We start from the raw sequence: 16,301 nt of genomic DNA, 5'->3' as shown, positions 1-16,301 counted from the left end.
ATACAGCCAAGACAACGCAGGAGTGGCTTCGGGACAAGTCTCTGAATGTCCTTGAATGGCCCAGCCAGAGACTGGACTTTAACCCGATCGAACATCTCTGGAGAGACCTGAAAATAGCTGTGCAGCAAAGCTCCCCATCCAACCTGACAAAGCTTGAGAGGATCTGCAGAGAGGAATGGGGAGAAACTCCCCAAATACAGGTGAGCCAAGCGTGTAGCTTCATACCCAAGAAGACTCAATGCTGTAATCTCTGCTGAAGGTGCTTCAACAAAGTACTGAGTAAAGGGTCTGAATACTTATGTAAGTGATATTTCAACAACAAAAAGTATACAAATTTGTTTTTGCTTTGTCATTATGGGGTAGTGTGTGTAGATTGATGAGGGAAAAAAAGCAATTGAACCATTTCAGAATAAGGCTGTAACGTAACAATGTGGGGAAAAAAATCAAGGGGTCTGAATACTTTCTGAATGCACTGTATCTAGTAGTGTATTTCTAGTCAGTCTCTGACATCAAGTCAGTGCAGAGCAGGACTGGAGTGTTGATTAATTTCAGACAATTCAGGAAATTCTATTGGTAATAATAGAAATGTGTTTCCTACAAGTAAATTAAAAAATAACACTAGATAGCATTGGTTGACAGACTTAATTATAACTTCCTACATACTGGACATCGAGACATAAAAATGGTATCCACTAGTTCATCTGACTCTGGGGAAGTAGATAAAGGACCTCGTTGCCAAAATCCCGAAGTATCCCTTCATCCCCAGAGTCTTACCTGTGACGCGCTTGAGTGGTCATTCTGGCAGGCAAGCTCCTGCTCCACCTCTGACACCTCCATCAGGTGCCTCTCGCTCACCAGGCGAGACAGCTCGCCCACCACAGTCACGTGCTTCGACACTGTGCCAGACATCTTTTTGAACTGGGGGTAGTTGTCCACAAACGCCTGCAGAGAAAAATAGAGGGAATTATTTTTAAAATAAAACAGAAGGACATTTCTTAAAGTTGCAGCAATTATTTATAGCTCGTATCATTATTGTAATTAAGAGATAATTTATCTAATTGTGATTGGTTATTAACTAATGAGGCTGAGATGTGTTAGTGGTCCTAAATGAGCAACTGCAACAGGACATGCTGGGAAATTGTGTTCCTGTACTGGGAAATCGAGTTACTACAGTGCCCAGCTCTCACCTTCATATCAGAGATGGACTCCAGCTTCTGTTGCTCCTTGGGCTTCTTCTTCTGGAAGTCCTCCATCAGGTTCTTGATGTTTGTGCCGATCTCTCCAAAGTTCAGGTACAGATTCTGAATAAGAGAATGTGAGAGTGAATTGGAAGTTGTCAGCTAACGTCTGGCCCTGTCGGAATTCTTTAACCTTTTCCCACTGACCGACTGCTACACATTTTGCCCGACATTCCTTCAGAGTCTTTTTACAGAGGGTTGCTGGACGCCTTCCTAACCTCTAGGCCAGGGATCGTAATCTAGATTCAGCCACTGGCCGATTATTTTTATTTTTTTCTTGAGCGGATGGTCAGGGGGCCTGCAAATTTACCACAAGAAGAACAAATAGATATAACATTTGATTGTAACATGAATCCTTTCAAATCTTGCTTGCATTTGTATACGATCACATACAGTGGGGCAAAAAGTATTTAGTCAGCCACTAATTGTGCAAGCTCTCCCACTTAAAAAGATGAGAGGCCTGTAATTTTCATCATAGGTACACTTCAACTATGACAGACAAAATGACAAAAGAAATCCATTTATTTATTTGCAAATTATGGTGGAAAATAAGTATTTGGTCACCTACAAACAAGCAAGATTTCTGGCTCTCACAGACCTGTAACTTCCTCTTTAAGAGACTCCTCTGTCCTCCACTCGTTACCTGTATTAATGGCACCTGTTTTAACTTGTTATCAGTATAAAAGACACCTGTCCACAACCTCAAACAGTCACACTCCAAACTCCACTATGGCCAAGACCAAAGAGCTGTCAAAGGACACCAGAAACAAAATTGTAGACCTGCACCAGGCTGGGAAGACTGAATCTGCAATAGGTAAGCAGCTTGGTTTGAAGAAATCAACTGTGGGAGCAATTATTAGGAAATGGAAGACATACAAGACCACTGATAATCTCCCTCGATCTGGGGCTCCACGCAGGATCTCACCCCGTGGGGTCAAAATGATCACAAGAACGGTGAGCAAAAATCCCAGAACCACATGGGGGGACCTAGTGAATGACCTGCATGCAGAGAGCTGGGACCAAAGTAACAAAGCCTACCATCAGTAACACACTACACCGCCAGGGACTCAAATCCTGCAGTGCGAGACGTGTCCCCCTGCTTAAGCCAGTACATGTCCAGGCCCGTCTGAAGTTTGCTAAAGAGCATTTGGATGATCCAGAAGAAGATTGGGAGAATGTCAAAAGAAACCAAAATATAACTTGGCATTCTTTGTCCTCCAAACACGACGAGTTGAGTTTTTACCAAAGAACATCATACCTACTGTGAAGCATGGGGGTGGAAACATCATGCTTTGGGGCTGTTTTTCTGCAAAGGGACCAGGACGACTGATCCGTGTAAAGGAAAGAATGAATGGGGCCTTGTATTGTGAGATTTTGAGTGAAAACCTCCTTCCATCAGCAAGGGCATTGAAGATGAAACGTGGCTGGGTCTTTCAGCATGACAATGATCCCAAACACACCGCCCGGGCAACGAAGGAGTGGCTTCGTAAGAAGCATTTCAAGGTCCTGGAGTGGCCTAGCCAGTCTCCAGATCTTAACCCCATAGAAAATCTTTGGAGGGAGTTGAAAGTCTGTGCTACCCAGCAACAGCCCCAAAACATCACTGCTCTAGAGGAAATCTGCATGGAGGAATGGGCCAAAATACCAGCAACAGTGTGTGAAAACCTTGTGGAGACTTACAGAAAACGTTTGACCTTTGTCATTGCCAACAAAGGGTATATAACAAAGTATTGAGATAAACTTTTGTTATTGACCAAATACTTATTTTCCACAATAATTTGCAAATAAATTCATTAAAAATCCTACAATGTGATTTTCTGGATTTTTTTTTCTCATTTTGTCTGTCATAGTTGAAGTGTACCTATAATGAAAATTACAGGCCTCATCTTTTTAAGTGGAAGAACTTGCACAATTGGTGGCTGACTAAATACTTTTTTGCCCGCCTGTATCTCTCTATTATGTGTGAGAATACTTTGGAACAGATATCCAAAATTAAAATCACTTGGTGCTGAAATGCTGCCGTTTTTACAGTCATGTCCAGCAATAAGAAAACAAATTTGGCCCGTGGGGGAACCGTGCTCTAGGCTACCTGCCAGCCTTTTCAAATGAGACCGTCTCAATGCCGAAGGGAACATTTGTGTAGAATTGGAACCAGGCCTAGAGACTGGGACTCACATTGGCATAGAACTCATCGTTCTCTGCAGACAGCACCACCTCCTTCAGCTCCTTGCTGATCCCTGGGACTCGGGACAGGTCAATACGGTTGTTGTTGAGGCCAAGCAGCTCGTGTACCATGGCCTGGTACGTCCACTAGAGGGAGCAGGGCAACAAACAATGAAACCAAAGCAATGAAACCCACAATTAAAATAAAGTACATTTAATCTCTACTAATTCCATTCAGCGATGAGAGGTGTATGAGGTTTTGCCAATTGATTAGCTTTTCTAATGTGCGCTAAAGATTGATGCATTACATGTGACACAAAGGGCCTTGAGTACATGACCTAGTTTAGTGTGCAGGTTGCAGGCCTGGTAAATGTATGTATAAGACGCTGCTGCCCCCAAGTGACCAGAGGCTGCAGTACACATCAGAATAATGTGAATATTCTACAGGTATGTCGTTTGACTAGATGACCTGGTCATTGCCTACCTTTTTGTAAATATGTAGCCTGGGTTCCAGACTGATAAAATGCTCAGTCTGGTGCCAGGCTAAAAAAACAGGTAGATTATCTTTGAAATGTATCTTCTGGCTAATAGTTCAAACGAACGTCAACAGTGAAGAGGCAACACCGGGATGCTGGCCTTCTAGGTTGAGTTCCTCTGTCCAGTGTCTGTGTTCTTTTGCCCATCTTAATCTTTTATTTTTATTGGCAAGTCTGAGATTTCTTTTTCTTTGCAACTTTGCCAAGAAACTGAAGATCTCATACAACGCTGTGTACTACTCCCTTCGCAGAATAGCGCAAACTGGCTCTAACAAGAATAGAAAGAGTAGTGTGAGGCCCTGGTGCACAACTGAGCAAGAGGACAAGTATATTAGTGTCTAGGTCGAGAAACAGGCGCCTCACAAGTCCTCAACTGGCAGCTTCATTAAATCGTACCCGCAAAACACCAGTCTCAACATCAACAGTGAAGAGGAGTCGCCTCGCATGAAATAGCCTTCATTTATCATAACAAGAATAGACTGATGAGTTCCAGAAGAAAGTTATTTGTTTTTGGCCATTTTGAGCCTGGAATCGAACCTCAAAATGCTGATGCTCTAGACACTCAACTAGTCTAAAGAAGGCCAGTTGTTGTTCTGATTGCTTCTTTAAATCAGAACAACAGTTTTCAACTGTGCTAACATAATTTCAAAAGGGTTTTCTAATGATCAATAAGACTTCAAATGATAAACTTGGATTAGCTAACACAATGTGCCATTGGAACACAGATGATGTGTTCCTGATAATAGGCCTCTGTACGCCTATGTAGATATTCATTTTTTTTTAAATCTGCCGTTTCCAGCTACAACAGTCATTTACAACATTAACAATGTCTACACTGTATTCCTGATCAATTTGATGTTATTTTAATGGACAAAAAAATGTGCTTTTCTTTCTAAAACACGGACATTTCTAAGTGACACCAAACTCTTGAACGGTAGTGTAGTTCTGACCTGGTTGAGTAGTGGGGTGATGGCGTCATCGCTGCGGTCCATGATGAGCAGGAGAGGAGGCACCTCTGTCTTCCTGAAGTCAAACAGCTCATACTCCTTGGTGATGATTTGCTGGAGGAGGAGAGGGGTAGTGAGATTGCGTGCATGCGTGCGCATGCGATAGTTGTGCATGTGATATTAGTCACCTTCACGCTCTCTCCCAGTCTCTTGGCCATGTCTGAAGACAGCTGGTAGCGGATCATGGGACATTTCTTCAGGGCCAACAGCACTGAGGTCAGACCCTGGGTGGTACGTGGTAGGAGAGTTGGCTCCCAGCTCCGACCCTGCAACACACACAAGATGGGAATGCACTCTGTAAACAGATCCAAAATACAGAGGGAATATATCATGTGTAGAGACAAACAAAAAACGTTAAACTAAAGTCAACGCAGATGAATAATGAACCCCTTTATAGATTGTCACATATGCAAAGCGGCATAGCATATTTGCATGTCCTACCCTTGCGACACCACTGAGGTTGAGGGAGAAAAGATGTGGGTTCACAGCAATGAAGTCTCCATAGAACTCCTGCAGTCAAATATGAGAGAAATTTGAATGATTAGTTTCCAGTATAAACGTCAAAGGATAACCTGGCTATTACAAGACGACGCGTACTGTAAAGTGGTTATAACTAGAAATAGAAATTATGAAAAATGTGGATTCAGGACTAGTAGGAAAAACCAAGAAAGGTAAAAAAAAAAAAAATGTTTACAAATAATAATAGTTGTGTACCTAACTGATGGATACTGTCATATAGTACTGCCCTTAGCGTTAACTTACCTGCACTTCTGCAACCACCTCCTGTTCATCCGCCTCAGCCAGGGCTTTTATCTCACTCTTACTGATGACGTTGCTGAAGTCTAGAAAGGATTATGAGGAGGATGTCACCCATACAGGAAAAATTATATATTGGAATATATTTAAATATATTGGGAAAATGTATTTACCAAATATATCAACTAAATACACGCTCACAACCTTCTCTACCCCAATGACAACGTTGAGTTTCTATTGACCTCTGGTACCTTAGCATTAGGTTCCCAAAGAGTTATTTTGCATGCAAAAGTTGGATCATTGAGTTGTAATTGAAAATGTATTCTGCAGCTATTGAGGTATAGCCTACCTGCCACTTATGAAACATATTCAAAAAAGAGGTTTATTTCGAAAAGACACTTGAACGTAGACCATATCTGTAAATATATTTTTAAATAGATTCAAATACATTTTCCTGAGCTGTCAATCACAATTTGTAATGTTTCATCATTTTTGTCAAAAACGTTCAGGCTTCGTAAATTTGGATGGGGATCATTTATGGACAGTGATATTTAAACCGTGTCTCGGATTGTTTTGAGCAGATTTAAGTCAGGACTGAGACTTGACCATTCAGGAACACTCAACACCTCTTGGAAAGTCATTCTGGTGTGTCTTTGGTATTAAATTGTCTCGCTGAAAAATAAAACTAGTCGCAGGGTTAGGTTTTCAGAAGACTGAGGTGGCTTTTCTAACTTTTTTCCTGGGCTTAACTCCTTTCATATTTATTTTGATCCTGACAAATTCACCAGTCCTTGCTGATGACAAGCATACCCATAACATGATGCTGCCACCACAATACTTGAAGACTGGGGTGGGTTTAAAGAATAAGAGTTTTTTAAATCCTGCATTACCGGACTCCTCCTTCCTAGCTAGCAGTAGACAGTGTTTTTCGCTCCCACCTGCCCTCACCGTTGTTAACAAAACTGCTGGAAAAAAGTGCCTGACAGGCAGGGGGCAAAGGACACTGTCTACCGATCGCACATGCCTCCTAGCTAGCTTTCTAGTTAGTGACACTGTATATTATGTATATAAGTATATCATTTGTATCTATTGTTTGCAAACTTTGCCATGAAATGAGCAGCAGCAGTACAGAACCATCGCTAGACCAGTGCATTAGACGCACATTCCTCTCGTTAGATGCACAATTAAAGAGGAATTACACTCAAGTCTTAATGTTTACTTACAGACCTAAATAAAATGTCTTCTGATGTGATATAAGCATTGACGTGGACTCATAACATCCAATTTAGTTTTTTCTCTAGGAAAAATTGTAATTAAGATTAAATCTAAAACCAGGAAAAACATAACTGAGGACCTAATTTGGAGGAAATTTTATAGGGCCCCCCCTTAGTTGTTTATTAACCATTCTTTTATGAGGTATATTGACAGAAAACATAGTGCACTACTTCCTCTTGTACACTAGTACCCGGCGAAGGGTTGCAGGGGAGAAGAGTATGCCTATTTGAAAGCTTGAAAAAATGTGTAGCTCACGAAATGTATAATTTTGTGATACACGAAAAGGTTGGAGTACCCTGTCCGAGACACTGTAATTCGTGAAAAGACTAGGAGGCCGGTCGTTTCTTAGATCGAGAAACCGGCACACTTAGCACCGAAGATCATACCACACTCAAAAGGTCAATAGTTTTGCCCATTCTATTGTTCAATCGAACCGTAACAGAATGCCTCAATGCCTGCTTTACATAGCAAGCCACGGCCACATGACTCACTGTCCGTCGGAGAAAACCATTTTCGCGAACGGGGTGGTGCACCTAACGAACGGACCACTGAGTGTATTTAAAATGGACAATTTTGGAATATGTCCATATATTTTTGTATATATATATTTAAATATTTAGATATCTGTCATTTACAAACATGTTGTTGAAATATATATCAATATATCATTTTTACGTATGGGCAATAGCCGCCACCGTGAAATGTTGATGTGTGGTCAATCGCAATGTCAATCAATTTTGAGTCTTTAGGTTTAAACCATATAAATGAGACAGGGACATAACATCTTAGTCCACTTTATCTGTATTTGATCTGTCTAAAAACCTGCACAAGAATCAGAACCATACGATTTAAACAACAGCGCAGAAGTCCTTACAGATGAAGTAGACACTGTACTTTGGTCGCCGGAGCTCCTGTATCAGATTTTCCACATTCTCCTGTAAAGAGGGCAGAGAGAAAGTCAGGGGAGTCATACAAATCCAAAACTAAGCATGACTAAAGTACTTTGCCTCCAAATAGTACATAGTGTATGGACGCAATATAATCAGTATACGTACAGTATACGTACAATGAAGTTGACATATGCATTCATACAGTTGTGGATGGACACAATCCAGTAGATACAATGTGTGTGGATGGTAAGTAACAAAGTCTTAAAGGCCCAGTGCAGTCAAAAATATGATTTGCCTGTGTTTTATTTATATTTCCACACTATGAGGTTGGAATAATACTGTGAAACTGTGAAAATTATGATAATCGTTTTTAGTGTAATAGCTGTTTGTATATTTCAGTCTGTTCTGGTGGAATGGAGTTTCGGCCTTCCATGTTGACATCGCCATGCAGATAATTTAAGTTAATATACCAATAACAAAGAGTTCTCAGCCCCTCTGCCAATAACAGCACATTTTCAGTTGTTTTCTCCTCTCCACTCAGACCACTCCAAGACAGTACTTGCAACATTCATGTCCTAGCAATATTATTTTTGACCATTTTAATTGAAAACGATCATAGTAAGGTACTCAGTTGTTACCCAGAAATGATTTGATATAGAAATAAAAATGGTTGCATTGGACCTTTAATGCAGAGCAAAGGCTGGCTGCAATGTCTATACAGTGACTGGGGCACCTTGGTTGGCCTGAGGAAGCAGATGGCTTTGAGGTGCTTCATGTTGTCTCGACTCTGTGAGTCGATTCTTTCAAACAAGTAGACCTCCTTCTGTAGGATCTCGGATTGAGTGTAGACCACACTGACGATGCTGGTCTGATGAGACAAGCACAAACAAATAGGCATGATGACAAAAAGCAACTGTAATGCAGTACATTTGTTTCTACATGAGCCAAAGATTTGGCATCTTGCAATGGATGGAGCTGCTGACAGTATGACATTATCAGAAGCTTGGTTCTCCTATCTATATTATTTAATACTAATCATTAAAGAAGAAGTTTCCTTTTTTTATAACCAAATCTCTACATTTGATATGAATGGCATTTTAGAGACTGGTCCAGAGACTTTTTTGTGATTTCACGTTTTTTTTTAATTATCAGGAATTGGTGAATAATTCAAGGTTCTGTTCCTTCAATGTGTCCGTCTCAGAAAGACAACACATACACTACATGGCCAAAAGTATGTGGACATCCCTTCAAATAAGTGGCTAATTTATATAAATATAAATAAATATTTGGCTATTTCAGCCACACCCATTGCTGACAGGTGTATAAATCTCAATAGACAAACATTGGCAGTAGAATGGCCTGTACTGTAGAGCACAGTGACTTTCAACAAGGCACCGTCATAGGATGTCACCTTCCCAACAAGTCCGTTCATTAGATTTCTGCCCTGCTAGAGCTGCCCCAGTCAATTGTAAGTGCTGTTATTGTAAAGTGGAAATGTCTAGGAGCGACAATGGCTCAGCAGTGAAATGGTAGGCCACGCAAGCTCACAGAACGGGACTGCCGAGTGCTGTTGCGCGTAAAAATTGTCTGTCCTCGATTACAACATACCGAGTTCCAAACTGCCTCTGGAAGCAACATCAGCACATGAACTGTTCGTCGGGAGCTTCATGAAATAGGTTTCCATTGCCGAGCAGCCTTACACAAACCTAAGATCACCATGCGCAGTGCCAATCGTCGGCTGGAGTGGTGTAAAGCTGGCAGCTATTGGACTCTGGAGCAGTGGAAACGCTTTCTCTGGAGTAATGAATCACGCTTCACCATCTGGCATTCCAACGGACGAATCTGGCTTTGGCGGATGCCACGAGAATGCTACCTACCCGAATTAATAGTGCCAACTGTAAAGTTTGGTGGAGGAGGAATAATGGTCTGGGGCTTTTTTTTATGTTTCAGGCCAGGCCCCTTAGTTCCAGTGAAGGGAAATCTTAACACTACAGCATACAATGACATTCTAGACGATTCTGTGCTTCCAACTTTGTGGCACCAGTTTGGCCCTTTCCTGTTTCAACATGACAATGCCCCTGTGCACAAAGTGAGGTCCATACAAAAAAATGTTGAGATCGGTGTGGAAGAATTTGACTAGCCTGCAGAGCCCTGACCTCAACCCCATCGAACATATTTGGGATGAATTAGAATGCTGACTGCGAGCCAGGCCTAATCGACCAACATCAGTGCCTGACCTCACTAATGGTCATGTGGCTAAATGGAAAAAAGTCCCTGCACCATGGAGGCTGTTATAGCAGCAAAGGGGGACCAACTCCATATTAATGCCCATGATTTTGGAATGAGATGTCTGACGAGTAGGTGTCCACATACTTTTGAGCATCGTAGTGTACCAACAAAAATAACCTTTGATACATTGTAACCACTGTCCATCGTTTGAACCACTACATTGTAACCATTCTATCTACATTACTTACCGTCTCTTTATCCATGAGCAGAACTTTCATTCCTGGCCCGCTGTTTTCTATCATTTTGGAGATATACTGCTTGACAGCAAGTGTCACATTCATTTTGACAACGTTCTTAAATTCTAGCAATGATAGCTTGAAAAATAACCAAAGGCCGAATTGTATGAACTTAAGATCTCTTGCACCAGGCAACGCTTCAATTCGTTTTTATTTTAAATGAGTCTATTGTTGACAAATATTCAGCTCAGCTTCGAAATGAACCCGAGTTACATTTCCGGGTGAACATTTGGTCAACTGAAGAGTGTAATGACTGATCTACGACCAGTTTGTAGAGCAAAGTACAGGCAAAAGCGTAATCTGAGCATGCATTTCACTGATCCAAAGTCAGCATGTGTTTGTTATATCCCACAATGCTCCGCTAATGGTGGCACGACGAGGACGCCATTTTGGTAAGGGCAGACCATTCAAATGAAACGGATATATTTTGTTATTTTGAGAAATATGTCATGCATGCAAGCATCTTCTGAAAACATATAAATAAAATATTGAGATGTACAGATAGCATATTATTTTATTAAGTCTTTCAAATAAGTAACACTTTTTAAAGGTAGTTTAGCTAAACTGATAAAATAACTGGGGTTAAAATTACAATTAATAAAACTACACTATTACTCATGCAAAGACTTCTGAAGCAAAATAACATTTTTTTAAATGAAAACATGAAAAATACAGAATTTCAGCATGAAGACCATTGTAACAAGAATAAGCTTCAATTTAATAAAATACAGAAAAAATGTTTTATCAAAATATACTGTATTATAAGACAACATCAACAAATATAGAATATAGAAAATGTATAGAATACAGGATATATATAGAATACAGGATATCTTCTGATATGAAAGTTAAGAGCCAACATTTAAAAAAATGCCAGTATCCGTGAGGGTTCTGGCAGGTGGGGTTGGGAGTGGCACCGTGTTGCAAGGCGAGTTGTTCAGTTGTTTTAATTGAGTCCCACTAGCCCGGCGCTAACGCCCCATAGTCTCAGTGCTGCAAGATCATCTCTCCCCTCAAGAGCTGGCTCCTTTACCTGACAGTCACTGAGAAACAAACACATCCTAACTTAAAGCTCACCTAAACATATACAGTAGTTATTTACACTGAACAAAAATATAAAGGCAACAATTTCAAAGATTTTACTGATTTACAGTTCATATAAAGTAATCAGTCAATTGAAATAAATGTATTAGGCCATAATCTATGGATTTCAACTGACTGGGAATACAGATTTGCATCTGTTGGTCACAGATACCTTGAAAAAATGTTAGGTGGGTGGATCAGAAAACCAGTCAGTATCTGGTGTGACCACCATTTGCTTCATGCAGCGCGATACATCTCCACAAGGTGAACCTGTGTAATGATCATGCTGTTTAAACAGCTTCTTGATATACCACACTTATCAGGTGGATGGATTATCTTGGCAAAAGAGAAATGCTCACTAAAAAGGATGTAAACATTTTTGCACCGAATTTGACAGAAACAAGCTATTTGTGCGTATCGAACATTTCTGGGATCTTTTATTTCAGCTCATGATATGGGACAAACACTTTAAATGTTGTGTTTATATTTTTGTTCAGTGTATATTGTCTACACTCAGAATATATACCGCATTGTACACACATACTTTTGATGGGATCCTTAACTATCATACACACAAGATACACTCCCACTGTAAATGAAAATCATCCCCCTCCAATTAACACACAAACACACACACAAAGAGAGATCGATTTAGGCTAATTCACTCTACACACTGGGATGCTACTACCTGAAGTAGTAGCCGCTCTTCTCCTCCAGCCCCTCAGTGACGGCGCAGTAGATGGTGGTCTGGGCCCCCTCCCTGGGGGTCTTCATCAGGAGCCAGGCGGGGGCTGACAGCATGGAACTCAGCATGGGGTACTTTGACTGCGAGTGGCGCCACAGCTCTGTCCGGATAACCCCGGGGTGCAGGGAATACGCCGTCACTCCAGTACCTGATGGGGTGAGTGTAGGGATAGGGCCACTAACCTTAGAATGTTGACATTCAGAGACATCATGTGGCAGAGAGCAATGCACTGTACACCAGTTATGACCTGATGTTGAAGCAACATGATTTGTTTGTATAATGTTTGTTGTGCATACTAAGACTGCTACTGATGGGGAAGAATGGGGGAAAACAGCATTAATAGGTAAATAATCGTTAAATACAGTGATTGCATAGGTCCGATTATTTTTACGGTTAACTTCAAGATACTTGATGAATACTCTGCAACAACAGCCTCAAATCACTCCGCACCCCAATGCACATTACAAAAACAAAAGATAAGCCTTCTCAGCCAACTGGTACAGGCTTGAATCCACTAATAAACATTAGTTCCCTTATCTTTAGCCATGCATTGCTAAACCACCATAAAGTAAAGTCAAATCCATCCATAACTAAGGTAAAATCCACATCCATTGTTAACCAATAAATGTAGACTAACAGTGTATGTGTTGAAGCATTTATTATGGTGTTTTCTGAACACGCACAAAGTTATGGCCCATTGGTATTGTATTTCCATGTATTGGTTAACTGGGGTCCATTACCAATACAGTACATTTAGCCATTGAACAGGATATGTAGTGGAAATGGAAAAATCTCCTAGTTACATTACCTAATTTTCTATGCATAACTAGGTTAATTCATTTGAATTGGTCTAATTTCTAACTACATATACATGAGTAGTAATACGTAATAGAGCTGTAATAAGGCAACCCCTCACCTTTGGTCCTTCGTGCCAGCTCCTTAGAGAAGAGGAGGTTGGCCAGTTTACTCTGCTTGTAGGCAATTACTGAGTTGTACCCCTTCATATCAAAGTTAAGGTCATCATAGTGGATTTTTCCTGAAAGAGAATGAGGTAGAGCCAGATAAAGCTATAACTCAATTGATGATATTTGTTTTATTACAAAAATATCTGGTCAGAATGGGCTTACCGCCTTGATGAGCGATGCTAGACACAGTGACGACGCGGCTGGGGGTGGAGGCTTTCAGCATGTCCAGGAGAAGATTGGTCAATAGGAAGTGACCTAGGTGATTGACAGCAAATTGACTCTCAAACCCGTCCACTGTGAAGCTTTTGGGACATAGCATTATACCTGTGAGGAATAGAGGATTGAGTATTTAACGGATGGTTAAAAAAAATCAGGCCCACCTTTGACAACTAAAAAAACATGCTATAGTTCAAAACATACCCAGAGTAACACCAACACAATTCAGGCTCTCAAAGCATGTTGGTTAAATGCATCAGTTTTACCTGCGTTGTTGATAAGTATGTCCAGACGGGTCTCAGTGGCAATGAATTCCCTGGCAAACTGTCGTACTGACCCGAGGGAGGCCAGGTTTAGTTGTTGCACCACCACGTTAGTATTTCCAGTAGAACTGCGGATCTCTGTTGCAGCGGCCTCTCCCCTGGTGAGGTCTCGGCAAGCCATAATCACCCGGGCTCCTGAGAACACGCAGTACCGTCCATCTGAGAACACCCTCATCACATTCCCTTCCAATAGAATATATAGGATCAGTCCTATCATCAGCTGAACAACATCCACAAATTTACCACACCCCATCACTAAGCCCCCTATTCTCGTGCCTTCCATTGAATAGCCCCCACAATTGCCCTTAAACCCAAATTTCCCTCAGATTGCATTGTAACTTGTTTGTGTTCAAAAGCGACATCCCATGAAAGGTAATGCAAATCACAACATAGTTACAGTCCAATAGAGAAGTGGTATTTGCCTACTGTACCTCTCATGGCCATATCCCAGGCCGTCTCCTTGCCGATACCAGTGTTGGCACCAGTGATAACCACAGTCCTTCCATGCAGTTTGGCACGGCTGTGGCATATCCCACCGGCGATCCACTTTCTCAGTAAAACATAGCCTAGTTTGGAGACAAACGGCACTGAGACAAAATATCACTCTTACTTCTTCTTATGTTGACCTATGAACCTTTTAAGCCTATGCAACAGACCCTTTGTTGTGGGAGTAGGAATTGTTTACATACTTAATGGACAAGGTAGCATATACTGTATGTGCAATTGTAAAGTATTTACACACATAATAGTATATATCAGGATCTTGGAGCTACAGGGAATAAACACGTTTATAATCACAACCCTTAAATAGACACTACAATACAAATGAACCACATACCACGGTCAATCATCCTTCAGTGATTCTGTTCATTTCCACGTCGATCAAGATACATGTATAATACAATCTGAAGAATTGTACATCCTGTACGTCACAACATATGTCATGCGGTACAATACTCGCTGTGGGTAGTTTATTAGTGTTTACTAAGAAGTTCCTGGTTTTGTTGAAATTAGGCTACAATTTACCGAGACTATATGTCCATGTAGAAATGTTAGAAACGATTTTACCATTACAAAAAACTGTAAAAGTAATTGAAATGAGGTCTGAAACCTACAATACATCAAGATAACTTGCATAGCAGTAGAGCTGTGACTTACTGATGGTTGACACTGTGGTCACAGCGCCGTACTTGACGAGCTGGTTTTTCTTCAATTCTTTCCACATCTTATCAGCTGTTGCCAAAATAATTTGACCACCCCAGACAAGACAATTACATTTTAGCCTGATAAATCGTGAGTTTATCGAGTCTGTCTCGTCTTCTTGAACTGGGTTGCTTTAAATGTTGTTATAGCACAAGCAGTGATACAGATCGAGTAGCTATGAATAGGTCTAAGTATCTTACATACGAGGTTTAAAGTCTTATAGTCCGATTAAACCAGGACTACTCCCTTGACCCGTCAGTGACCACGTTTACATGCACACCAATATCCCGTTATTATTCGGGATACTTAAGTATTCTGTTTTTGAGTTGATGCATATAAACATCATATCTTGTTTACAATAACCCGAAAAAACTTGTATCCCGGTTATGTGAAACCAGGACAAGATGCCTGGGATATGTTGATTTTAGATGGGATATTGTGGCAAGTAAACATCTGTTGTTTTTCGCGGTCTGCGCAGGCTCAGTCGCGCATATTAGGGTGTTGTGTGTGATGACTTCAAAAAGTCGGCTACCTGCGCAGTTCGATCCACCATAATCATTTGTTTTGCTGATACTCCAGAATGGACCGTACAGCATACTGGCTACTTTCAAGTTTCTGCTTATAATTTCAGACATTTGGTAGGCCATTTGTTTATCAACTACCCTTTTACTGAACATAAATATAAACGCAACATGCAACAATCTCAACGAGTTTACTATGTTACAGTACATATAAGGAAATCAGTCAATTGAAATAAATTCATTAGACACTCAGCAATGGATTTCACATGACTGGGCATGGGCACCGCCATGGGTGGGCCTGGGAGGGTATATGCCCACCCACTTGGGAGCCAGGCCCAGCCAATCAGAATGAGTTTTTCCCCACAAAAGGACTTAAAAGGTAGAAATACTCCTCAAACACATACTGCCCTATTATTTAAAACAACATTGGAGTTGTTGCTTATGGTAGAGAAATTAACATTAAATTATCTGTCAACAGCTCTGGTGGACATTCCTACAGTCAGCATGCCAACAACAGTCCCTCAACATTTGAGACATCTGTGGCATTGTGTTGTGACAAAACTGCACATTTTAGAGTGGCCTTTTATGGTCCCCAGCACAAAGTGCACCTATGCAATGAACATGCCATTTAATCAGCTTCTTGATATGCCAGACCTGTCAGGTGGATGGATTATCTTGGCAAAGGAGAAATGCTCACTAACAGAAATGTAAAGAAATCTGTGCAGAAGATTTGAGAGAATTAAGTTTTTTGTGCGTATCGAAGTTTCTGATATCTTTTATTTCAGGTCATGAAACATGGGAAAACACTTTACATGTTTATATTTTTGTTCAGTATAGATACATGAAGCTTCTCTT

The 16,301-nt window shown here is 40.8% G+C and overlaps 2 protein-coding genes across 4 annotated transcripts in view; both read right to left on the bottom strand.

The window, feature by feature from the left end:
• Window positions 1-10,605, bottom strand: part of LOC124013368 (vacuolar protein sorting-associated protein 45-like) — a 30,366-nt gene extending 19,761 nt beyond the window's left edge. The window contains exons 1-10 of the mRNA XM_046327672.1: window positions 10,343-10,605; window positions 8,599-8,733; window positions 7,850-7,910; window positions 5,707-5,786; window positions 5,386-5,454; window positions 5,073-5,210; window positions 4,888-4,998; window positions 3,414-3,548; window positions 1,188-1,301; window positions 775-942 (exon numbers count right to left, since the gene is read on the bottom strand). Coding sequence (XP_046183628.1) covers window positions 775-942; window positions 1,188-1,301; window positions 3,414-3,548; window positions 4,888-4,998; window positions 5,073-5,210; window positions 5,386-5,454; window positions 5,707-5,786; window positions 7,850-7,910; window positions 8,599-8,733; window positions 10,343-10,435 — 1,104 coding nt within the window. The 5' untranslated portion in view covers window positions 10,436-10,605. The remainder of the gene's footprint in view (window positions 1-774; window positions 943-1,187; window positions 1,302-3,413; window positions 3,549-4,887; window positions 4,999-5,072; window positions 5,211-5,385; window positions 5,455-5,706; window positions 5,787-7,849; window positions 7,911-8,598; window positions 8,734-10,342) is intronic.
• Window positions 10,606-10,892: 287 nt separating this feature from the next.
• On the bottom strand, window positions 10,893-15,385 carry LOC124012796 (retinol dehydrogenase 11-like). 3 transcript variants are annotated; one of them, XM_046326760.1, is made up of 7 exons: window positions 14,881-15,385; window positions 14,154-14,288; window positions 13,666-13,905; window positions 13,346-13,507; window positions 13,135-13,254; window positions 12,162-12,366; window positions 10,893-11,433 (listed from the first exon to the last, which is right to left on the bottom strand). In XM_046326760.1, exons 1-7 carry the CDS (start codon window positions 14,945-14,947, stop codon window positions 11,337-11,339), a joined length of 1,026 nt encoding a protein of 341 aa, XP_046182716.1. In that variant the 5' UTR covers window positions 14,948-15,385; the 3' UTR covers window positions 10,893-11,336. The 3 variants fall into 3 exon arrangements, with proteins under 3 accessions (XP_046182716.1, XP_046182717.1, XP_046182718.1); XM_046326761.1 differs by having other exon boundaries at window positions 13,666-13,857; XM_046326762.1 differs by lacking the exon at window positions 14,881-15,385 and adding an exon at window positions 14,561-14,859.
• Between the last annotated feature and the right edge of the window lie 916 nt (window positions 15,386-16,301).

The sequence above is a fragment of the Oncorhynchus gorbuscha genome, linkage group LG24 (genome assembly GCF_021184085.1).
Source record: "Oncorhynchus gorbuscha isolate QuinsamMale2020 ecotype Even-year linkage group LG24, OgorEven_v1.0, whole genome shotgun sequence".
NCBI lineage: Eukaryota > Metazoa > Chordata > Actinopteri > Salmoniformes > Salmonidae > Oncorhynchus > Oncorhynchus gorbuscha.
The sequence above is the reverse complement of the archived record's forward strand: the minus strand, read 5'-3'. Positions and strand labels throughout refer to the sequence as shown.

Coding starts and splice junctions, on each gene's coding strand:
- LOC124012796 (XM_046326760.1), bottom strand. CDS start 14,947: ATGTGGAAAGAATTGAAGAAAAACCAGCTCGTCAAGTACGGCGCTGTG. Junction 14,289..14,880: donor GACCACAGTGTCAACCATCA/GTAAGTCACAGC, acceptor TCTCCAAACTAG/GCTATGTTTTACTGAGAAAG. Junction 13,255..13,345: donor TAGCATCGCTCATCAAGGCG/GTAAGCCCATTC, acceptor ATTCTCTTTCAG/GAAAAATCCACTATGATGAC.